Source organism: Podarcis cretensis, assembly GCF_951804945.1.
Source record: "Podarcis cretensis genome assembly, chromosome: 1".
Lineage (NCBI taxonomy): Eukaryota > Metazoa > Chordata > Lepidosauria > Squamata > Lacertidae > Podarcis > Podarcis cretensis.
Genome location: NC_137170.1, coordinates 121,264,995 through 121,290,655, shown reverse-complemented (window position 1 = coordinate 121,290,655; position 25,661 = coordinate 121,264,995). Strand labels below are relative to the sequence as shown.

The 25,661-nt window shown below is 45.5% G+C and overlaps 1 protein-coding gene across 1 annotated transcript in view; it reads left to right on the top strand.

Annotated features, from left to right (window-relative positions):
* Positions 1–25,661, top strand: part of MYO3B (myosin IIIB) — a 294,124-nt gene that overhangs the window by 196,804 nt on the left and 71,659 nt on the right. Inside the window, exons 28-31 of the mRNA XM_079981556.1 lie at positions 4,253–4,364; positions 6,044–6,206; positions 9,354–9,434; positions 21,568–21,682. Coding sequence (XP_079837682.1) covers positions 4,253–4,364; positions 6,044–6,206; positions 9,354–9,434; positions 21,568–21,682 — 471 coding nt within the window. The remainder of the gene's footprint in view (positions 1–4,252; positions 4,365–6,043; positions 6,207–9,353; positions 9,435–21,567; positions 21,683–25,661) is intronic.

Here is a 25,661-nt window from a genome sequence, read left to right as displayed (position 1 = left end):
GGCCCTACAGTCAAGAGGATCTTCTGTATGGTCACCACCGGCCGCCTAACATCAGAGGGTCGAAAGCAGCACCCAGAGAAGGGCCTCTAACAAGGATATTAATGTATAGCCAGGAAGATTTGATTGATTGTTTAGGTGAAAGTTATTATGGTGACCACTGCAACATTTGTATGATACATCATTCGTTATTATTAGAAGTAGTAGTAGTAATAATAGTATTGGTATTATTATTATTATTATTATTATTATTATTAATTTGAATGGCTGTTGTTTTTTTTAAAAAAACCCAACATTTCCTTAACTATTTGCCTTTATAAATATAAACTGTAATTTTACCGTTTTAATATATTTTAAGCAATAAATTAATCTGGGAACTTAGTTAAGGAAGGCTGGCTTACAGATGGAATGAATAAACAACTAAATAAATGTGGGGAGGGGGAAAGAGTCACATTACGGTCCTTCAGGACCCCAAACATGGTCACAATTACCAAACATACTTTAGTAAATTACTACATACACTTAGGGTAAGCATGGAAGGGTCAATCCACCATCATCAGATGTCAGGTGGACTTCGTCTTTCATCACTGGTGAAGGAAGGACTGAATTTCAGATACAATGAAGAGCAAGAGATGGATTTGATGCCACTTGTAGGACTTGAACTGTGATGAAAGGCAGGAGTCCCCCATAATGCCTGAGGAGAGGGTGATGGTGGGGGAAAACCTGCTTCTTCTCCACCTGACTAGAGAAGAAATCTGTGTATGGCGATGGAAGATAGACAAGCCTGGCTAAGTGGTGGTTTATTTCAGGTGAAGGTGGTTTTGCTTTTGTTTATGAGGCAGGGCAGAGGGAGGCTTGCAGTCGCTGCTTTGCTTTGATCCATGATGAATGTTACACCATCTTGTTGACAAATTAGGTTGCCATTCCAAACACCAATACTTGGAACTATGTTCCACTGGAATTGGTAGGAGTCATTTTCAAATACAGTGGTACCTCAGGATAAGTACTTAATTCGTTCCAGAGGTCCGTTCTTAACCTGAAACTGTTCTTAACCTGAAGCACCACTTTAGCTAATGGGGCCTCCTGCTGCCACCGCGCCGCTGGAGCATGATTTCTGTTCTCAACCTGAAGCAAAGTTCTTAACCTGAAGCACTATTTCTGGGTTAACGGAGTCTGTAACCTGAAGCATATGTAACCTGAAGCATATGTAACCTGAGGTACCACTGTACACATGCACGGGGCCAGGTTTTAAGTGTTGCAAGCTTACTCTGAAAAGTAGCTTTCATGATGTTACTGTTTCTTGAAAAATAAACCCATTTGCCTTCACAATGGGAATTTCCAGTTTTCCCCTTTCACCTTTGCTTGCACAAAAACCTGCTCATCCTGTGTCTGTTTAGAATAAGCCTTGTCTTACCCAGTTTGTTCTGTATACAGTGGTACCTCGGGTTAAGAACTTAATTCGTTCTGCAGGCCCGTTCTTCACCTGAAACTGTTCTTAACCTGAGGTACCACTTTAGCTAATGGGGCCTCCTGCTGCCGCCGCACTATTTCTGTTCTCATCCTGAAGCAAAGTTCTTAACCCGAGGTACTATTTCTGGGTTAGCAGAGTCTGTAACCTGAAGCATCTGTAACCTGAAGCGTCTGTAACCTAAGGTACCACTGTAGTTGGTGAACCATGTTAAGTTGGGTTGTTCCTCTATGAAACAAAGTTCCTTGTGGCCTATAGTCTGGTGTAGAGAGAGAACTGTAGCTTTAAAGGGAGGGAGGGAGAAAGAGACAGCTGGTGATTGCAAGACAGTGTTCCAGAATTAAATGCCGCATAATTACTACTACTACTACTGCTAATAATAATAATAAGAAGAAGAAGAAGAAGAAGAAGAAGCCATGTGTTATTTTCATAAAATCATCGAATCATAGAATGGGAAGGGACCTCACAGGTCGTCTAGTCCAATCCTCTGCAATGCAGGCTCTAAGATAAGCTTTTGTGGAAAGGCTTTCTCTGCTGAAAGGCTGAAGTACTCAGAGTTCCCACTTGCTCTCTCTGCCTTATGTGGTGCTGAGAATGGGACCTGGCAATAGGAACATCTCTCTGACCACTGCAGCCTTTCTGCAGAGGAGAAAATGGTCACGCTGCCTGGCTTTAATCACCCTTCTGGCTCAGAGGAAGACATGGAAGAGGAGGAGTCATCACTTGGGGGGTCATCACCCCCATTCCATAGGGACCACTCCAACAGTGAAGGAACCAGTGACTGAATTGAGCAGTGGTCCTTGAGAGGGTACGGCCAACAGAAAGTTCGGACCAGTCATCCTTCAGAAGGCCTCTTGTTGGTGAAAACAGCACCTTTCCTTGGCTGAGTTCCGGCTAGTACCTGCCTCAGTGACCTGTCCAAGGTTCTGAAAGGCCTGGCCAGTTATGATTCTGCATAGCCAACCTTGACTTGATTATTGATCTAAATGTGACTCTGCCCATTTCCTGTAAGTGCCACAACTTCAACCCAACTTCCCCTGGAAGTCCCAAACAAAGCCAAGACAGGTCAGAAGTCCTTAATATGTGTCTCCTAGCCTTGGGAAGTTGACAGGGCAAGCCAATATAGGTTTACTCAGAAGTAAGTACCAGTGAAATAGGGACTTCAAGGCCAAGGGGAGGAAGAATCTTCATCTCTCTTTTGGGATTTTCAAAAACCTTCCTAGAACCTAGAGAACACTCCAGTAGTTTGATGGACAATGTCATTTACCTTTAACTTTCCAATTATTCTTAATTTCTAGAGCCATGTTCAAGATGCACTGGGAATATGTGGTTCTTTCTTTCTTTCTTTTTTTTAATGAAGATGAATATGGAAGTCATTTTTATTGTAAGCTACGGTAATTGTAGCCCTGACACACACTAACAAAATCTCAAGCTTAGCCATATTTCAGTGTCAGTGTGCTAAAAAAATGGCTAGCAATTATCTGCTGGAATTTGGGGAGGGGGGTGAACCTGGAAAAAAAATCCCCGCTTGAAAGTAACACACAGGTGCCACTGATCTTGGAATGGGTGAAAGGGGGGCGGCTCTGGGACATTGCTTTATTAAATTTCAATAAGTTATTCGAAGTTATTAAATAAATAAAGTTTATTTAATTTAAATAAATAACTTAAAGTTATTAAATTAAGTTATTTAAACAATTATCAACTAGTTGAAAGGTTAGATACAAACTTAACAAAATTTATGAAGAGCCTACAATCAACCAACAGTCCAAAGATATTTGACATTAGACATTAGACATAGTCAACATATTGCCCTCCAGAAGTTTTGAATACTCCAGCTCCCATTAGCTCTAGCCAACACGGCCAATGGTCCATAGTCATGGGAGTTGTAGTACAGCAACATTTGAAAAACATCATGCAGGCTGCTCCTGACTTGGCCTGTTCCTGATGACAGGACCTAAGGTGGGGAAAATACTTGAAATTCACAAGCGGGCCATCTCTTGCCTGCAGCCAGCTGGTCATTTGTATTGGCTGCCGAACACTGAGTACCTATTGCAGTTTGCTCAGAACCAAGCTCTGCACCTGAGTGGCATATAACCCCAAGTGGCTGGGAGCTGGCATGCACAGGAAGTGAGTGGATTTATGCTGACATCTCCAACTCCTGCACCTAGTTGCTCACAATAACACCTATTACATTTATTGAGACTTAAGGCTATCAAAGCAAAGAGGGGAGGGGGGATTTGCTTATAATACTACAGTGGTACCTTGGCTTACAGACGCTTCAGGTTACAGACTCCGCTAACCCAGAAATAGTACCTCGGGTTAAGAACTTTGCTTCAGGATGAGAAGAGAAATCGCGCAGAGGCAGTGGGACGCCCCATTAGCTAAAGTGGTACCTCAGGTTAAGAACAGTTTCCGGTTAAGAACGGACCTCCAGAATGAATTAAGTTCTTAACCCGAGGTACCACTGTAATCATCTTCATTTTGTCCTTTTTTATATTATTATTGTTATTATTGTTATCTCTCCTTCCAGGCACACACACACACACACACACAGAGAGAGAGAGAGAGAGAGAGAGAGAGAGAGACTGCTTTGTGTAACATCTAGCTTGAAAAAGAGTTCTGGGGAACTTGAAAGCTAACTCACTGTTTCATGACATTATGTTTGGTGCTAATAAAGGTATCACCCAGCTGTGAATTTTGTGGGGTTCACACACAAAGAGAGACAGACGCACTGTTCACCAACCGGCACAGCAGCCTTTGCTTTCTTTGTCCTTTCTGTTTCTGTAGGTATTATTACATTGCTTTCAAAGCACACGAAACTCCTCTGCCCAGCAAAGAAAGCTGTGTTGCTATTCTGCAGAAAGCCAAGCTGGAGAAATGGGCTCTCGGGAAAACAAAGGTAGGATAAGTTCTATCCCACTTTGTTTAGAGCAAAAGGTACATTCAATATGGCAGCCTTGTAACACACCTGCTTGCAAAGGGGATGGGAGAAGGAATCCGCTTATCTTTTCTGTGTTTGACAGCTGACTGTCCTTCTCACAACTGATTCCCACGGATTGTGAACTTGTTTTCTTCCCAGACAACAGCACTGCTTTTGGAGAGAAGGGATGTCCACACACACAACACACACTTTCTCAAGCATACATATGCACACAGATGACATTGTGGCCGCACAGTGTTCTTTGGAGATGCGCCAACCTTGAGGAATGCTGCCTCCTGCTCCTTTTGCTATAAGATTTGGGGAAACAAGGGACCTTCTGGGGCAGTAGCTTTTGCAATCAGGGATGTTCCATTGGCAATGCAAAATAGGACCAATACTTAAAATAGTATGTGGTGCTCCTGTTATGTTCTCAGCAGAGCTTAAGGGCTGATTCAACAGGGACGCGGGTGGCGCTGTGGGTTAAACCACAGAGCCTAGGACTTGCCGATCAGAAGGTCGGCGGTTCGAATCCCCGTGACAGGGTGAGCTCCCATTGCTCGGTCCCTGCTCCTGCCAACCTAGCAGTTCGAAAGCATGTCAAAGTGCAAGTAGATAAATAGGTACTGCTCCAGTGGGAAGGTAAACGGCGTTTCCGTGCGCTGCTCTGGCTTGCCAGAAGCGGCTCAGTCATGCTGGCCACATGACTCGGAAGCTGTACGCTGGCTCCCTCAGCCAATAAAGCGAGATGAGTGCCGCAACCCTGGAGTCGGTTACGACTGAACCTAATGGTCAGGGGTCCCTTTACCTTTTACTAACTGTAGAAAGAAACACTGAGGGAAGATTAGGTTGTCTTTCTTTCTACACCTCAACCCCCCACCCACATTTCAAGTAACTCACCACAGGTATTGTTGCTTTACTCCCAAAAGTAATAAGGTTTGGGGGTACTCACAGGTCAGTTGAGTGAGGGATTTGTCATTCTCCCAGTTATGCCACCAGGAGAGTGAGAAGTGAGCTCAGTAAAAAGCTGTTTTTCATGGTGGGTGGGTGGAGGAGAACCTGTTTGCTGTAGGGACGGATGGACCTATCCATTTCGATCTCTCATTCTCTCATTTTGCCAATCATAAATTCGATTAACAAATTGCTGCTGAAATGTGGGAGATTTTTTTTTTTAATCCTCATGAAGCACCAGGATTTTAGTGTGCATTTCTCCTAATAAACACATGTTTGTATGCAGTTTTTCCTGCCGCACACATACATCATGCATTATTTTCACTAATATACGCATTTCTGCCCAGCACTTTAACATATGCATTTTTGTACACATTGATTGGCTGGGTAGCCGTGCTGCAAAATTTAAAGGAGTTTGAACGATGGCTGTGTTTTGGTTCTCGTATCGTTTCGCAAAGTGTGAATTTGGTATGTTCGCCTTTAAATGCAAACTTGCCAGAACCCAGCCAAGGAAATAATAACAGCCATCACCATAAAGAAATGCTATGCTACACATTCATTTACGAGCAATGTGGCAATGTACTTGACAATGCAACAGCCAGCATCACTGTTCCTTTTGCTATCACCCTCCAGAGTCCAGAACTCCCTCGTTAATTATTTTCTCGTACTTAGGTGTCACATCACGTTTGACCTTGTTGGTTTCATTGCAGGTTTTCTTGAAGTATTACCACGTTGAACAACTGAACTTGTTTCTGCGTGAAGTTATAGGCAGGGTGGTGACTATGCAGGCTTATACGAAAGGATGGCTTGGAGCTAGGAGATACAAGAAACTCAAAGAGAAAAGAACAAACAGTGCCATTGCCATTCAGTCAGGTAAATGTTCCCGAGTTCCCCTATATCATAGATGATCCCAGAGTTTCAAGCTGTTAAATTGCACACAAATTGCCTATTCGTTTTCTTAATAGCTGGATGTTAAACCCCAAATAACATGTGGTGGGTTCTTCCTCTCCAGTTAACTGATGCCAGCATTACGCAGATTCATTGCTAACTTATCAACTTTGTAATCGCTAATGTCTTTGCTTAAACACATTTATAGGCTTTGCCTGTAAACAAAAGAAGAGCAGTGCTGTTAATTGTCTCTTCTGGGCTATGAAGCACACAAGAGAAATGAGGGGCTGCCTGGTGTGATGTTGATTTTTTTAAGGAAAGAGTACCCACATCTACATTCCAAATGATTGCTGTGTCTGCTGGGCCTGTTTCTGGAATGCCATATATTCCTTCAGTTTGAATGCAGAACCTGTTTGGTCTAGAGGCTATGTTAGACTTCTTGGGATGCTCAGCATAGGAGGGATTTGTTTAAGGACACAAAAGAATCCCCAACAAACTGCCTGCCGTTTCTGCATTTTTTTCAATGGCCTACTGAATGCTCTGCATGTATTATAGAATCATAGAGTTGGCAGGGACCACAAGGCTCATCCAGTCCAATCAGTGGCGTAGCGTGGGTTGTCAGCGCCCGGGGCCGCACAGAGGGAAACATACAGAGTATGCATCTGCATTCAGATGCCCAATGGCATCTGCATCACCTAGGAGATCACAGCCACAGAGATAAGAGTCATTCCGTTGCTTGGAGAGGTCACTTCTTGGTTCTTATTGAGAAGCCGTTTTCAGTGGAGCCCAATGACGGAAACACTCAGCTGGATTGAGGCAGCACCAGGTGCTGAAATTTTGCACCCCTAACAATTTTGCGCCTGAGGCAACCGCCCCTGTGCCCCACCCCCACTACGCCACTGAGCCCAGCCTCCTGCAACCCAGGACTCTTTTAACCATCCCACAACCCTGAGATTAAGGATCTCATGAATGAGCTATCCAGGATGGGATAACTCCATATACCCTGCCCTTGAAAATGTTACCTTTCAGATGTTTTTAAAGGCTACAGTCAACGAGAAGGATAGTCTCTCAGCACATGAAAGAGACCTCACAGAGGAATTTTATCATTTGTATTTTACACAGGGGGGAGATGTTAGAGTTGTATGCTGTGTTTTTGCCTGCTGATGAGCAGTGCAAGGCCAAAAGCAGCTTCTGATCTGGCCTGGCAGGTGCCTTCCCTCAGAGCCAAAAAAAGTAAGAACATTGTTCCTTATAGGCCTCTGCCTCCAGGGTTGTCTCCTTTCACATTGAGAGAAAGTGCTTTGCTGGGTTGAAAGCAAGCGTGAGTCACTTGTGAGTCGAGGACACTCCAACTGCATAGGATTATAGTAAGACACAAAGACACATTATTTTAGGTTAATGGGCAAAATTAGGCCACAACTTTTATTGGTTACAGCATGTGAGTAGTACTGGCTTAGGCATTGGATGAAACAGCAATAAAAGACTCCACCCGGCAAAGCCGGGAGTCATATTGGGGTTAAGAAGAAGAGGAGTTTGGATTTGATATCCCGCTTTATCACTACCCGAAGGAGTCTCAAAGCGGCTCACATTTTCCTTTCCCTTCCTCCCCTACAACAAACACTCTGTTAGGTGAGTGGGGCTGAGAGACTTCAAAGAAGTGTGACTAGCTCAAGGTCACCCAGCAGCTGCATGTGGAGAAGTGGAGATGTGAACCCAGTTCACCAGATTACGAGTCTACCGCTCTTAACTACTACACCATGCTGGCTCCCAACCAATTAACAACCAATGGGAGGAGCTTGTTGATGCAAAAACAACTGGAAGCTCCCCCATGACATCACCAGAGGTCATGCCATGGCCCTAGCCACCAGCAGGGCATCGGACAGGATCCGCAACCGCCAGATTCCTTTAACGGAATACCCAAAAGAGGAGGGGTAGATGGTGGCCCATACCCAGTCCTCCAACACAGCACACATATTCCAATGCCTAACCGCCAATACCAGAAAGTTGAAGCCAATTGCTACGAGGTAGGCGGAAAAACCAAGACACTGGTGCCAATTTGCCAAATGGATAAAAAAAGTTCTACCAGGCCCCTTGGGCAACCAAGGCAACCAACCGAAGTCGATAGCAAGGTCAATATGCAAAAGAAGCCAACCTAAGAGAAAGGGAGGGCAGGAGATCCGAAGAAAGAAGGAACTGAATGGGAGCTGAGCGCTGCCGCAGCTGTTTAAACGCGGCTAGCCCCGCCCACCAGCTGGCCCTATTGGTCGGCTGGAGGCTGCTCCCGCTCACAACCCCTCCCCTCTGGGAGGAGGAGAGGCCTTCTAACCTGATGCGGAGAAGGATTCGGTGAGACTTGTGGGCTATCTGTTACTCAGCCTTGCCTCTGCCTCTCTCTTCCCTGTCCATTTTTTTGCTAAGAAGGGAGGAAAGGTTCCTATTTAAACAGGAACACAGTGACATCCCATAGTCCACAGCTGATGGTGCTCTTGAATGCATTCCATTACATCAGCTGCACAGCTGACCTCCAGTGCAGGCAGACAGATGTTACTGCAGATTGTAGCCTAGTTCAGATCCCAAAAGCTGGAAATACATTAGAGAGCATCTTGTGCTGGCACAGACATGAGGGGTGGCATTGGTCTGCTGTGTGCTTTATCACATCAAGATGGTAACAGATGCTCTTCTTGTATTAAAACGGCTTGTTCTGTGTAGGGACCTGGGGGCCAAAAGGTTGCTGCTACCCTGACCATTAAAAAACAACAATGGTTCACCATTAGTTGCTAAAGTGCTGGGTGCCGTGTTCTGAATTTGCATATATTCAAACAACTCAACCCATGCAAACAAGCGTTTGGCCACTGTTGTTCTTCCCACTGGGGGAGGTGGGAAACGTAATCAAAGAGCCCACGCTGTGACAGAAAGGCTGAGGGAACTGTTTGAAGCTGTAGGGACTGCTTAAACCTACTTCACTCATGAGCCTAGCATTCAACAGGCCACTTAACCGGGAGAGCGCTTTGGTGGGGTGAGGAAGAAGGCTGAGGGCAGAAGGGATCAAAACGGTGGCCCGTTTTTCTGACTCTGCGGCAGCCTTTCCTTTAAAGCGAACGTAATTCACAACACATGGCTTTGTATTTTTAGCCTGGAGAGGATATGATGCACGCAGGAAGTTCAAGGATATAAAGAACAGAAGAACTGATGCTGCTATTCATATTCAAGCAGGTAATTAAAACAATATTTTCACAGCTGACACCTATTTTACTGTGGGTAACTTCCCATGTCAGTGTTTGTGTCTGGCAGAAATCAAGCGCAGCCAAAACAAAAGGAACTTAAACGCGCTTCTCCTGGCTGCTGGCTTCCCTGTGCCTGAAGTTCAAATTCAGCATTCAGGCACCTGGTGGAGAAGCTGGCTCTGACCAGGGGCCACATGACTCAACTCATAATACAGCAGCCCTATTGTCAGTCTTACAGGCATCCCAGCGTTCTCTATTATATCATTGCTACCCTTTGGGAAGGGACGCGGGTGGCGCTGTGGGTTAAACCACAGAGACTAGGACTTGCCGATCAGAAGGTCGCGGTTCAGATCCCCACGACGAGGTGCGCTCCCATTGCTCGGTCCCTGCTCCTGCCAACTTAGCAATTCAAAAGCACATCAAAGTGCAAGTAGATAAATAGGTACCGCTCCGGCGGGAAGGTAAATGGCATTTCCGTGCACTGCTCTGGTTCTCCAGAAGCGGCTTAGTCATGCTGGCCACATGACCCGGAAGCTGTACGCCGGCTCCCTCGGCCAATAAAGCGAGATGAATGCCGCAACCCCAGAGTTGGTCATGACTGGACCTAATGGTCAGGGGTCCCTTTACCATTACAGTGGTGCCTCGCAAGACGAAATCAATCCGTTCCGTGAGGCTCTTCGTATAGCGGTATTTTCGTCTTGCGAAGCAAGCCCATTGACAGCTTAGCGGATTAGCGCTATTAGCGGTTTAGCGGCTCTTAGCGGATCAGCTGTTAAGCGGCTTATCAGTGGATCAGCTGATAAGCGGCTTAGCGGCTTCGGAAAAGGGGGGGAAGGGGAAAAAACCCGCAGGAACTCGCAAGACATTTCGTCTTGCAAAGCAAGCCCATAGGGAAATTCATTTTGGGAAGCGCCTCCAAAACGGAAAACCCTTTCGTCTAGCGGGTTTTCCGTCTTGCGAGGCGTTCGTCTTGTGGGGCACCACTGTATCCTTTTGGGGGGAAACCCTTGGTATGTTTTTTTAAAAAACTTTTCTTCACAAAAAGCAAACCAGGTGGTAAGGTGCTCGTTATCCAATGGGGCAATACAGTGGTACTTCGGGTTACATATGCTTCAGGTTACATAAGCAGGGGTCCCTGCTCCTGCCAACCTAGCAGTTCGAAAGCACGTCAAAGTGCAAGTAGATAAATAGGTACCGCTCCAGCAGGAAGGTAAACAGCATTTCCGTGCACTGCTCTGGTTTGCCAGAAGCGGCTTAGTCATGCTGGCCACACGACCCGGAAGCTGTACGCCGGCTCCCTCGGCCAATAAAGCGAGATGAGCACGACTGTACCTAATGGTCAGGGGCCCCTTTACCTTTACCTGTCCAGGGGTCCTTTACCTTTTTGCCTTTACCTTTCCTTTCCAGTCCTGTCCCTCTTGCTTTATTATTGCTATGAGGATGCAGGTTCCCTGGTAATATTCATCAGGAAATGCTTTTCCTAGGATCATATACCATGCACTCTGGGAGAGCTTTGTTTATACTGCAGTGTTTATACTCTAGGGTTGCCTCTGAGCACAGAAATTCCCATCGCTCAGCTGAGCTCATCATCGCCTCCCATGGTTGTAGGGCAGGGACACTCAGTCCATACCTGCCACAGGTGTGTGAGGCCTTAGAAGGCACTCCCCACCACATGCACGAGGAGGGATGTGCTGCTTCTAGAAACACATTCAATAATAAAAAGGTTTTTTTGATGCTCAAATGGACCGATTCACATATTCAGCCAATGTATGCATCTGATCCTCTGTAGCCGGCACTTGGAAAACGACTCCACATTTCTGCCAGGCTCAGAAGGAATGGCATATTTATCACTCGCTGTGCCCTGCATTGATGCGCAGGCAGCGCCGCTCCCAGAGGAAGGCACAGCTGTTTTTGAAGTTTGATACTGTGGTTGCCAGGCAGTTGCCTCAGGACAGGTTTTGATGGTTGGGCACCAGCTGTTCCTCCTCGTAGCACTTGAGAAGGCAGGCCATAACTAAACCAGGCAGGGACAGCACCAGAATTTTTTTAAAAAAATGGGGTGGAGGGGAAACAGAGGAGGCAACGTGTATTTCCAGGTGGGTGAGTTGAGTTGTGTCCCGTATGCTAAGATCTCTGAAATAAAAATAACGGTATGTTAATGACCGAAGTTCAGCAATAAAGGGCAGGTGGAGGGAGGTGTGCTTTGCTTGAGGGGAGGCTTATGTGCCCTTTCCAGTGCTGCCCGCGAAACCAGGCCCTGTGGCTGTGAGCCTTTCCCGTTCTGCTGGAGGCTAGTGCAACGTGAGCCACCTCAAGACACAAATACGTGCATTCCCTGTTAGGCATGACAGCCCACAGTTGATGAAGCGTAGCAAGGACAACAAACATTTCTAAATCAAATTCTAGTTCCCAGAAAAGTGGCTTGTCATGGTATCGGATTGGATGCTTTAACATGGATATTTATTCCCGCGAATGGAGCAAGTTATATGAAGTGTAGGTGTGTTCCCATGAGGCAAGACACAGTGATAGCAGCAAGAACCTTTATTGAACTAACAGAACTGGACAACAGGGGCAAAGCAACTGCTAATATACATTTCTGAAGGCCTGGGCCCCTCCCATTCCCATGCCATTGGCTGTCTAAACTTCCAAGTCGCGAATCATGACTCAGAGTTTAAGTGCCAATGGCAGATGCCCAAATCCTGAAATGTTCTGTGATTGGATATCATGTATCGAATCAGAACACAGGGGCTCAGAATCCAGAGGGCTTAGTCCAGACTCAAGCTCAGGCAAACACAGATCACCAAATACATAGCGTTAACATGGATATTTATTCCTGCGAATAGAGCAAGTTATATATTATCTTAACCATTTTATTTATCGGGCACTCATGGGCACTTTTGCCTCAAACAAATCGCACCACTGGTATAGCAGGCCAGCTACTCTTTTCAGCAGCCATTTTGTGCTGGCACACACAATACGTCTATCGATAGATGCGTACCGGTGCCGCATATATATTTTTGAACCAAGAAAAGCACTAATAATAGCAATAAGATAGTGTCATTTCCTCTATCCTTGAGGAGAGCAGCTTTGTTATGAGGGGGGGGGTGAATGTGTTTCCTGGACATGGGGTGCTGCGCGAATGTTGGGGATGCGGAATGGAAAACCAGGAAAGGGAGAATAGAGTGGAATGGGAGGAACCAAGAGCAGAAGCACGCTTCGCAGCAACAGGTTAAGGCAAGTCCCACTTGTTTATCTCTACATCCATAATTCCAAAATATTAGCAGCGATTACTATGTATAGCCATTTCCCGCCTGGTTTTGCTAGACTACAGATGTGCGATGCTCAGAGTACAGTGGTACCTCGGGTTACATACGCTTCAGGTTACACACTCCGCTAACCCAGAAATAGTGCTTCAGGTTAAGAACTTTGCTTCAGGATGAGAACAGAAATCGGGCTCCGGCGGCACGGCAGCAGCAGGAGGCCCCATTAGCTAAAGTGGTGCTTCAGGTTAAGAACAGTTTCAGGTTAAGTATGGACCTCCGGAACGAATTAAGTACTTAACCTGAGGTACCACTGTATGATGCCTTTTCTATGGCTCTTTCAGTGCCAGATGAAGACTTTTGTTATTCATCCCAGTTTCTAAATAACATTTTGAATCTGCTGTAGACTGCTGTGGCTTAGTGTGCTTTCAATACAAACCGTAAACTACTAGTTATACTGTCTTTGTTATGAGGAAAGCTTCCCTTTTGGTCCCCCCCCCCCTTTTTATCGCTTACTGTTGATTTTAATTATTGCATCCTGTGTTTTCAGTATTGCCTTCACAAACCACTCAGGGAATGTTTATTGATGGGTAGTCAAATAATTTATTTTAAAAACACAGGAATGCTCGTGTTAGATCAACACTGCTTGGTGTTTCGAAGACCCAACCCCCCCCCCCCCCAGTGCTCACAATGGGGTTGTAATTAAGGGACAATGTTTCATTCACAAGAAATATGATCAGCCTAACACTGAAAGCACGAGGAATTTTGATTCTACGAAGTGCATTGGTTGCACTTGTTACCTAGGCATTCAAAGAACTATCTAATTAAAATATATGTCTCTGGAAAAAAACGAAAAGAAAAGAAAAGGAGAATGTTACAGGGGGTGGGGAGGAAGAAAGGTGGTCTTGAAATTTAGGAAGCACTTGGCTTACTTGTTTCTACAGCGCGGCTGATACTGAGATTTGTTTCCCTTTCATCTCCTTCCCAGTAAAAGCAGCACTGAGGCTTATCCCTTTAGCTTCCTCAGAACTTCCTTTCAGAATTCCCGATCTATTACCAGCACATTCACATACCAGAAACAAGATGCCTTTTCATGCTGTCAACCTTTTTCATCTGAAATGTAAATTAATTCTTGCCTTGACAGAGATCAAAGGGGGGGTATTAACCTTATTGGACCCTTCCCTCATCAGAATCTGTTCCAAAGACTATGAGGCTGGTGTTGTTGGGATGTGGGGAAAGGAGGGGGGGGGGACGCACAGTCTTCAGTGTTATCTATGGCCCTCCTGCAGGCAGGTCCCCCTGTCTACAAGTTGCCATTTCAAAGGCAGTGGTTTCTTTTGTAAATGACCTTATCATTGCTTCATACTGTGTGAAAAATGATTTGCCTGAATAATTCTTCCAGGATTAGCCTGCTCATTTTAATTGTTGCAAGGGGCGGGCGGGGGGGGGGGAGGCCTTCATTCAGATTTCAGGATATCCTCTGAGTGGTTTTGACAGCAAGAGATCTTGGCCGGATAGAAAAATGTACATATGGCTTCTGATCAGGGTGGGGGCTGAACCCCTCTTGATTTGTTCAGGTTGCTCATTTCCTTGCAGTGCGGTCTTTTGAGGCGGGCTGCATTTGCATTTTGAAAATAAACAGATGCCTTTCGCATACCCAAGCGGCTGGGCTAGGCGTTCTCAGTGGAACCAAGGAGAACAGCAGCAGACATCAGATGAAATGTTGGAATGGGTGGGGAGCAAATGTTTGTTTCTATCCTCCAGTGGGGAAAGAAATTTTATTTATGTTTTTAAAAACCCAAATGCACTTGAGCATCTGTTCCCTGAGAGGAAATACAGTGGTACCTCGGGTTACAAACACTTCAGGTTACATACACTTCAGGTTACAGACTCCGCTAACACAGAAATATTACCTCGGGTTAAGAACTTTGTTTCAGGATGAGAACAGAAATCGTGCTCTGGCAGCGCGGCAGCAGCGGGAGGCCCCATTAGCTGAAGTGGTGCTTCAGGTTAAGAACAGTTTCAGATTAAGTATGGACCTCCGGAACGAATTAAGTACTTAACCTGAGGTACCACTGCATAGTGCTGCCACAGAACAAGTCACTGTAGAGTTGAGGAAGGAGAAAGCTGATCCTAGAATTTGAAGTCCTGCACTTATTTAAACTGGAAGTAAAGAGGTGGCTGCAGGATTAATAATTTCTGCTCATTGTTGCTCAGTATCTCTCTGCTTTGATATAATTGTTATTGAATTTCCTTTTTTTTTTTTGACTTCAAATTGACTTCAAATTTAACAGTCGCATTGTTTCATTAGGTTAGAGTGTGGTGCTGATAACCCCAAGGTTGCAGGTTCGATCCGTGTATGTAAAAGGTAAAGGGACCCCTGACCATTAGGTCCAGCCATGGCCGACTCTGGGGTTGCGGCGCTCATCTCGCTTTACTGGCCGAGGGAGCCGGCATACAGCTTCCGGGTCATGTGGCCAGCATGACTAAGCCGCTTCTGGCGAACCAGAGCAGTGCACAGAAATGCTGTTTACCTTCCCGCCAGAGCGGCACCTATTTATCTACTTGCACTTTGACGTGCTTTTGAACTGCTAGGTTGGCAGGAGCAGGGACCGAGCAACAGGAGCTCACTCCGTCGCGGGGATTCGAACTGCTGACCTTCTGATCGGCAAGCCCTAGGCTCTGTGGTTTAACCCACAGCGCCACCCGCGTCCCTGTATGAAGCAGCTGCATATTCCTGCATTGCAGAGGGCTGGACTAGATGATCCTCAGGGTCCCTTCCAGCTCTACAGTTCTAGGATTCTAAATACTGACTTCCCACCCCCACTTCCCCAGTTTTCTTGTTCAAACCCTTTTCTCTTGTGTTATATACCAAACGCTTATCTCTTCCAGAAATTCCTCTGATAACGATTACTTGTATCATTTTTCATCCTCTGCTCGTATCTCAAATCCTGCCCGCCGTTTCATTTGATTGTAGTACTTTTTCAAACAGTCCCCAAAAGGGCCTCCATTCTTCTATTAAAAAGTTCATCATTTTGATCTCTTAATATTGCTGTCGGCTTTGCGATTTCAGCATAGTCCATTACATTTAAAAGCCATTCCTTCCTCATTGGTACCTTCTATTCTTTCCATTTCAATGCATATAGCATTCTAGCTACTCTTGTCACATCCATAAGTAGTTTGATTATTTTCTTCAGAATGTCCGTCCCTATTATCCTTATAAGAAAAGCTTTGGGTCTTTTGGGAATAGCCCATTTGAACATCTTCATTTCATTATTTATCATTTCCCAAAAACCTTTAGCTTTTCTCTCTTTTTTTTACATGTCGACCATATATGAAAAAAATGGCCCTTGCTTAGTCTCAAAAAATCTGGGCAGATGGGTGAAGCCTCTAGCACTCACTGCCCTCATACCCTAGCCAGTGAAAAGCAGTCAGCTAACTTTTTTATGGTTATTCCCCATCTTTTTCCCCCGACAAGGACTCAAGGTGGCTTACAGATAAGAATAAGAACAGCTTAAAAACATGGGAAGAATCATGTAAAACAATTAAACATTGATAGAATCAAAACTCTCTCTCTTTCTCTGTCTTTCCACATAAAAAATCTAAAATGGCAAACAATTAAGAGAATTATCAGTCTAAGCAACATAGTTACATTAAACAGAAGTACAAACAAACAAATCTACTGTTACCTGGCATCTAAAAAGATGTTAGTTTTAATATATGCTTTGATTGCAACTTCCATCATCCCTAGCTACCATAACTCTGCTGCCTTAGGGATCATGGGAGTTGTAGTCTAAACCATCTAGAGCAGTGATGGCCAAACTTGGCCCTCCAGTTGTTTTCCGACTATAATTCCCATCATACCCAACCACTGGTCCTGTTCGCTGGGGATTAGGGGAGTTGTAGTCCCAAAACAGTTGGAGGGTCAGGTTTGGTCATCACTGATCTAGACTAGAGGGTACCAGTTGGGGTAAAAGGTAAAGGGACCCCTGACCCTTAGGCCCAGTCACGGACGACTCTGGGGTTGCAGTGCTCATCTCGCTTTATTGGCCAAGGGAGCTGGCGTACAGCTTCGGGTCATGTGGCCAGCATGACTAAGCCGCTTCTGGCAAAGCAGAGCAGCGCACGGAAACGCCGTTTACCTTCCCGCTGGAGCGGTACCTATTTATCTACTTGCACTTTGACATGCTTTCGAACTGTTAGGTTGGCAGGAGCAGGGACCGAGCAACAGGAGCTCACCCCGTCGCAGGGATTCAAACCGCTGACCTTCCAAACGGCAAGCCCTTAGGCTCTGTGGTTTAACCCACAGTGCCACCCGCATCCCTACCAGTCCCTACCAGTTGCGGTAGGCTTGCCTAAATCAGGTCCTACAGCATTGGTTTCTCCTGGAGATAATTGGGGAGTGGAGTCGGAGGCACCCTCTTTCTTGTTTACCAAATTTGAACCACACCATGAATGACCGATACGCCTCAGCACGTTTTCTAGGAATGCAATGCACCCATCTCCTGTACGTAACAGCAATCTTGATGTGCTGTCTGTTGAAGCTGAGGGGAGTCTCGTTTTATGTCAATACTGTATCAGTATTCCCAGTGCACCAGATACACCTCCCCCCAAATGACTAATAATAAAACGATAGCAATATTCATTTCAAGTCTTACTCCGTTGGCCCTGAGTCTTAATAGTCCCATCATTAGCAATGCGAAGATGGGGATCTAATTCATTATGGCAGTGCATCGGAGAATATTATTAAATGCATAAGGTGAAAATAAAGTGGCAGCTGGTAATCATTCTTCTTCATTGATGTGGGGATTGTTCCTGGGGCACTAGCAGTGTGTGCCTGCTAATTTCACACTCCTTGAGCCAAGTGCTTAGTGTCAAAACTAGGGATAGTCAGCGATGCAAATAGCTGTGATGGCTCCTCCACCTGACGTCAGCTTTCCCTCCCACCCCTCTCTCCTGCCCACCTTCTTACGCTAACAGGATATTCTGTAAACATCTTTGCTGGGAAATGATTTGCATCTATCTAAACGCTACAGCGAGTGAGCTGTCCCTGGTATTCCTGCACCGTGGCGTGTTTCAAACCCATTCATATTTGCATTGATTTGCTGCTGGCATTATTTGTTCAGCAAAGTGGGAAGCAGGGAAGATCATAGGACTCTTTCATCAGCAGCTAGTTCTGCCAGTGGGCTGCTTTGGGAAAGGAGTTGAAGCTAGGGCCAATCCCTAGCAATCCCTGGCAAGTCCCAATAATAATAATAATAATATAATATAATAATAATAATAATTTATTATTTGTACCCTGCCCATCTGGCTGGGTTTCCCCAGCCACTCTGAGCGGCTTCCAACAAAGATTAAAAATACATCAAAATCAATGTAGTAACTCTCTTAATGTTTCTGCGTTCACAATTGGGGGTGGGAGCAAGCCTCATCATCCCCCTCAAGGGGTCAGATTTGGACCAGATCCACTGGTAAATCTGATCTACATAACGCCTGCCTTGCAAGACCTCCGTGTCCTTTTCAAATCTGCCTTGAGTCTTTTGTTTCATAGCATCAGATCTTGCCATCACATCCATTCACAGACAGCTGGAACAAATGCTTCTTTTTCTCTGCATGATAGCCTCTGACAAACCTATCCCTACAGTGCCATGTGAAACTGCAGTACCAAAGTGACTTTGTGAACACAGTGGTTCTTTGCGTAGCCACCAATATTGAGGAAAGTGTTCTGCAGACCCTCCAAGTGTTCCTGTTTTCCAGGGTCAGTCCCAGATTTACAGAAGCTATCTTGGTTTCTGATTTGATCCCGGAATGTTTCTTAGGCCATCCCTATTTTCACCAGAGAAATGTTGGAGGGTATGGAGTTATGCAACCCCCGAGCCAAGGAAATAAGTAACTATACAGCCATTAGAAGATATCTGAAGGCAGTCCTGTATAGGGAAGTTTTTTAATGTTTAACGACTTGTTATGTTTTTCTATATGCTAAAAGCTTCCCAGAGTGGCTGCAGCAACCCAGTCAGATGGGCGGCATTTAAATAAAATAAACTAATTATGATGATGAATAAGACATCCCTATTTTCATCAGAGAAATGTTGGAGGGTTTGGTTCTGCTGGTTTGCATTTATGTTATGTTTCTCCATAGAGTTGCAACCTTTGAAACATTTATAAAAATGACAAATAATAGTTGTGTAATCTAGCCTATAGAATGAACCAGGACAAGAATGAGGGGTTTTTTGGTTTTTTTAAGAGAATAAAATGCTGCATGCTTTTAACTGAAGCAGTAAACGCTGCTGGAAAAATGGCAACATTACAAATGAGTTAAGAATCTGAAATAACAAATCATCTGTTTATCTAATCAACAGGTGTGGGTGTTTAAAGACAATTTCTCAAAGTTTAGCACATTCTAGTATGAGCAACAAGCAGAACCTAGAATAGATGGTTTCAAAAGGTGGTGAGACAGGATTAGGAATAGTTCTTAATGGCTGGAGTGACCAGAGTGAAGGAGTAAGTTTAGTCCCTGTTGCAATCATATCCCCATATGGGCCCTTGTCTTTTTCCCTTTTAAGTGAATGGTTCATATTGCTTCATTGATCTAATGCTGCGCAGGCAAGGCTGTCTTCTCCATACTTGTGGGGCTTCCTCAAGTGTGTATCATGTATGTAGTACACAGACACACACTGTTCCTTAGATTCTGCTCCTTGGTCACAGCAGAGTGTTGGGGGGGTGTACACACACACACACACACACACACACACACACACACACACACTGGTACCTCGGATTACATACGCTTCAGATTACATACTCTTCAGGTTACATACGCTTCAGGTTACAGACTCTTCTAACCCAGAAATATTACCTCAGATTAAGAACTTTGCTTCAGGATGAGAACAGAAATCGTGCTCCGGCGGCGCAGCAGCAGCAGGAAGCCCCATTAGCTAAAGTGGTGCTTCAGATTAAGAACAGTTTCAAGTTAAGAACACACCTCCAGAACGAATTAAGTACAGTGGTACCTCAGGTTAAGTACTTAATTCGTTCTGGAGGTCCGTTCTTAACCTGAAAGTGTTCTTAACCTGAAGCACCACTTTAGCTAATGGGGCCTCCTGCTGCTGCTGTGCCCCCAGAGCCCGATTTCTGTTCTTATCCTGAAGCAAAGTTCTTAACCTGAAGCACTATTTCTGGCTTAGTGGAGTGTGTAACCTGAAGCGTATGTAACCTGAGGTACCACTGTACTTAACCCGAGGTTATATATATGGATTGATAAGTTGCTGATCAGCCCAGAGATGGAAAGACAACAAAGTCCCTACCAGAGAGCAATGGCAAATCAAGCTGTTGGAGTACGATGAAATGTCAAAACTGACCGGAAAACTCAGGAACCAAGAAGACAAAAACTTCAGTAAAGAATGGTGGGCGGGATTATAATTTATCTAGGAGACCACTGTAAGCAGATGGAAACATTATCAGGATTCTAATAACACTTATAATGTAGCAATTGTCATGGACAATATGGAGAGATATAGAACATGGATTATGAAATAATATGCAGTTGAAAAGGTTGACAAAAGGACTGATGGAGGGGATGGTGGGAAGTCCAGAGATTAGGACAAATCTCTAAATATGGAGATGTATTTTGTTTGTTATAACTTTACACTTGTAAAATCAAATAAAAATTATTTCAAAAAAAGATAAGTTGCTGATCAGATAGATAGATATTTTTATTTTATGTTAGACTCTGCTCATTTGTAACATAACAATCTTTCCTGCACCACTGTTTGCTTCAGCTTGAGTCTACTGCATTTTAGACTGCAAGCCTAACCATGTTTGCTCAGAAGCAAGTCCTGTTGAATTCAGTGGGACTATCTCTCAGGATAGGGACGCAGGTGGCGCTGTGGGTTAAAGCCTCAGTGCCTAGGGCTTGCCGATCGAAAGGTCGGCGGTTCGAATCCCCGCGGCGGGGTGCGCTCCCGCTGCTCGGTCCCAGCGCCTGCCAACCTAGCAGTTCGAAAGCACCTCCGGGTGCAAGTAGATAAATAGGGACCGCTTACCAGCGGGAAGGTAAACGGCGTTTCCGTGTGCGGCTCTGGCTCGCCAGAGCAGCGATGTCACGCTGGCCACGTGACCCGGAAGTGTCTCCGGACAGCGCTGGCCCCTGGCCTCTTAAGTGAGATGGGCGCACAACCCCAGAGTCTGTCAAGACTGGCCCGTACGGGCAGGGGTACCTTTACCTTTACCTATCTCTCAGGATGGACGCAGGTGGCGCTGTGGGTTAAAGCCTCAGCACCTAGGACTTGCCGATCGAAAGGTCGGCGGTTCGAATCCCTGCGGCGGGGTGCGCTCCCGCTGCTCGGTCCCAGCGCCTGCCAACCTAGCAGTTCGAAAGCACCTCCAGGTGCAAGTAGATAAATAGGGACCGCTTACCAGCGGGAAGGTAAACGGCGTTTCCGTGTGCGGCTCTGGCTCGCCAGAGCAGCGATGTCACGCTGGCCACGTGACCCGGAAGTGTCTCCGGACAGCGCTGGCCCCTGGCCTCTTAAGTGAGATGGGCGCACAACCCCAGAGTCTGTCAAGACTGGCCCGTACGGGCAGGGGTACCTTTACCTTTACCTTTTATCTCTCAGGAAAGTGGGATTTCATGGCAGCGTCACACTCAATGAAAGTTGAATCCATGCCAAGGTGTTTTTCCCACCGCAGGGCCCTTGACATATAGAGACCATCCCTCCATACAGATACCACGCGTTTTGTAAGCACTATGAACAAATTAATTTTGTTTCTCAGGCCTTGGACAAATATGTTTGTCCTTCTTCTGCCACAACAGTACGGGGACTCTTGCCCCATGTTTTAACCTTACCTTTCTTTCTGTCTGCTTAGCTTTCAGGGGATACTTAGCTCGCAAAAATTACATCAGAATGAAGAAGAGCAGTGGCTGCCCATCGGATACACAGCCGATGAGCTTTGCTTCCGGTCTGAGTTGTGAAGAAAACTGGTGAGTTTTGGTTAGTCTGTCCAAAGAGAGGTGAGAGGGAAAGCGTGTGGAAACAAAAAATGCTTGTTCTCTGAATCACTGGGCTTCTTTGCACATTAAATGGCAACAAACCATGTTGTCATCATCATCATCATCATCATCATCATTTATCATCTATACCCTGCCCATCTGGCTGGGTTTCCCCAGGCTCTCTGGGCAGCTCCCATCAGAATAATAATACAGTGGTACCTTGGGTTACATACGCTTCAGGTTACAGACTCCGCTAACCCAGAAATAGTGCTTCAGGTTAAGAACTTTGCTTCAGGATGAGAACAGAAATCGTGTTCCGGCGGTGCAGCAGCAGCAGCAGGAAGCCCCATTAACTAAAGTGGTGCTTCAGGTTAAGAACAGTTTCAGGTTAAGAATGGACCTCCGGAACGAATTAAGTACTTAACCCAAGGTACCACTGTAATAATAATAATAATAATAATAATAATAATAATAATATTTTAAAAAGCGATAAAACATTAAATACTTCCCTAAACAGGGCTGCCTTCATATGTCTTCTAAAAGTCAAGTAGTTGTTTATTTCCTTGACATCTGATGGGAGGGCGTTCCACAGGGCAGGTGCCACTGCCAAGAAGGCCCTCTGCCTGGTTCCCTGTAACTTGGCTTCTCGCTGTGAAGGAACCACCAGAAGGCCGTTGGAGCTGGACTTCAGTGCCCGGGCAGAACGATGGGGGTGAAGACACTCTTTTTTTTTCAAATAATTTTTATTAACAGGCCAATCAAATCACATTAATTCCAAATCACATTAGTTCCAAATTATACAGCCAGATTTTTAAAATTTTATTGGGGGTACCCATACTTCGAGCTCCGAAAGGGATCCAAACATCACTCTTGTTGCTGCTTTAATTACACAGTTCTATCCAGTTCTGTCCAGATAGTCTCTTTGTTATTTTCCTCATCTTCTTGTTGTTATCATATATTCCTTTCTTTGTGATCTCTGATAATCTTCACAAGCGGGTTGAAAACAAACATATCCTGTGTGGATTTTACACTCTCCAAGAGCCATATCACATAAAGGACAGACGCCATTTCCACACCTCCACAAAAAACATTCCCACAGTCTGTCCGTTGATTTTCACAGGCCTGCGAAACTGTATCTCAGGGGGCCCTGCCAGGTCAAATCCACATTCCGATAACCATACATTCACATTCCGATGACCATGGTCCTCCTCCCCCTCGTCCTCCTGTGAGCAGGCCTGTCTTAACAAATCTCCATTTGAAACTGCGTCACAAAGCTTTCTTTCCATCAGACGTTCCCACCAGTCCTCTCTTTGATCAGTAATTTATTTCCACACAGTTCTTAATCTCCTGCTTGTGATTAGTAATTTGCAATGATTCTTTCTCTCTGGGAGGGAGGATTATTGGGTACTCACATAAGACAAAAAAAAGAAAAGTTTTTCCTCCCCCCCTTTCTGTTTCGCTCCGACATACCGATCTTTTAATGATGAGTCTTCACTTGATTTATTGTCCAGCCCGTCGCTCCGCTCACAGAGATCCCATTAATCAGCAGTCTTTACTCCCGATCTTCACTTGAAGTATGTGCATTTGCTTCTGTTTCCAATTATATATTTTGAATTGATGCAAACCAGTGTGCGATCAGAGACAGCGTCCGGGAGAGCCAGACCCACCCGAGGGCTTCGTGCCTAGTGCCCTCACCCCATTCTTTCGAATCTGGGGGTGAATTATGGGCACAGCAGGCAAGGCAGTCCCCCCCCATTCCCTTGGGGGGGCAATGGAGGCTGCATACTCCCATCACAGCCTCTTAATTACCTCGTGTGGGTCAGAGAGATGTTATTGTCGGCCATCTTCCAGTGTGCCCCCTGGTGGCCCCCCGGGGGTGAAGACACTCCTTAAGGTATGGTCACTCAGTAGAGAGCTGCGGAAGGGCTGTAGTTGATTGGTTGTCACTGCTGTTTGTGTGCTGGCGATTGGCTGATTCTGCCAGCGAGAGATAGACAGCTTGTTAGATGCGTGCGTGGGTCATCTCAATCAATCTTGTATGCAGCTGTATCGTGCCGTATGTATCGTGTTAAGATGCCAATTGTGGCTTATAATGCTCACCTTCAGCTTGTGGTCAATGAATTTTGATTGGTTCTGTAGAGTGCTGGACACATGCCTTAATGACCATTGGATTTATATGAGAATCACAACATTTTTTCACAGAAGAAGAGTCTTAGTTCCATGGGAAATTAAGATCTACGCCCATTTTCTAGTTTTGTTTGGCCCAATAAAAGTCCCACCCCTCCACATGTGGCTGCTGCTGCTAACCATATGGCTGTTGAGTCACAAAGGAAACAGGAAGGATGATGAAAAATAATATTTCAGTGTTAAATTTAGTTGCTTTTGGTATGTTCATGTGGTCCCACAGATGCCGGCTTGCTGTATTGTTACTCCAAAATTCTGTGTCGTTCAGGACATATCCAGGGCTAGCAAGTAAATCGGGTCCTCCCTTAAAGAGGGCACGTATTGCAGTGAGACCTGGACAACCGACACCCTGTGTTGTGGGTGGGTACGATTGGTCAGCCACAACACCCGATTGGTAGGTCCCTCGAAGCTGGGTGCAATCTGGCCAATGGGACGCAGTCCAAACGGTTCGAGGGACCTATTTATGCCCATGTACGTGACCCAGAGCTTCCTCTTTCGGCGTGTGCATTCAGAACACCTGCCCACCTCTCCCTACTTTTAGGGCTTTGCGCTTGACCTTGCTATGCCGTTGTGTGTCGTCTGTCATTGGGACAGGGGCACGGCAGGAATTTCCCCCACTTTTCTGATTGGCTGTTGCCATTTGGGTTTCGACCTGCCGCATAGCAAATCGTCACAACTTGCAAGGTTGCGGATAGGCTCTGGTTCAAGTGATAGGGATGGGAGAATGCTCTCACCATCCCTATGTGAAGGGTATTCCATTAAAGGAATCCAGGGACTCAATGGTTTGGTCAACCCCTGAGAGGGGGTTGTGCCCGTGCCTGAGTCCAGGGGGACATTTGGGTGGCAGAGTTAGCCCGTTCCCGGCTTTCCACTTATCCAGGTGTTCACCCTTGGCTGACCTATGCTGGAACCCTGGGTCAGTGCTACCTGCATGGCAGGGAGCTAGTCGAACCAGAGCCTATGCAACCACTCACTTTCTGTAATCAGTAAAGTTGTGGCCTAAATTCTGCCAAAAACCAAACCAAAATTTGAATCATGTGTGAATTTATTTAGGGGGGAGGTCTCTGGGTCTGAACACGCAAATGCTCAAGGTGGGGTTCAGCAATCCGTGGGCTGATATCCCATCGCAACCTGTAGCTGGACAGTGGAGCTTCAAAAAGCCTGTGGTCATTGCTAATGCATATTCAATCCTTTGCCTTGACACTTTAAGATGCTGTGAACTGGTCTTACACTTGGCTATCATCAACGGCAAAACTGAGAAATATATATATATGAGAATCTATATCCTGCCCTTCTAGTGCATTACTGAGGGTGACTTCCAGTGATGAAAACTATACAATAGAATAACTCTTAATTTAAAAAAAAATTACAGCACTATTTTTCTAGAAAAAGATTTGCCAAAACCCACAATGAACACCTCTCTTGTTCTCTTAGAATGGCAATGGCACCCACCTGAGAGGTGCCAGAACTGGGTTCTGGTAAGTTCTAGCGTAAAAGAACCCTGCCAATATAACATAAAAGAGAGACAAACATAGCAGATAATATAAAGTCACACAGAAATATTGGGTGGCATTACGAAGTGCTGGAGGGTGCTGATGTTTTAAAGATGATACCAATACAGTGGTACCTCGGGTTACTTATACTTCAGGTTACAGACTCCGCTAACCCAGAAATAGTGCTTCAGGTTAAGAACTTTGCTTCAGGGTGAGAACAGAAATCGTGCTCTGGTGGCGCGGCGGCAGCAGGAGGCCCCATTAGCTAAAGTAGTGCTTCAGGTTAAGAACAG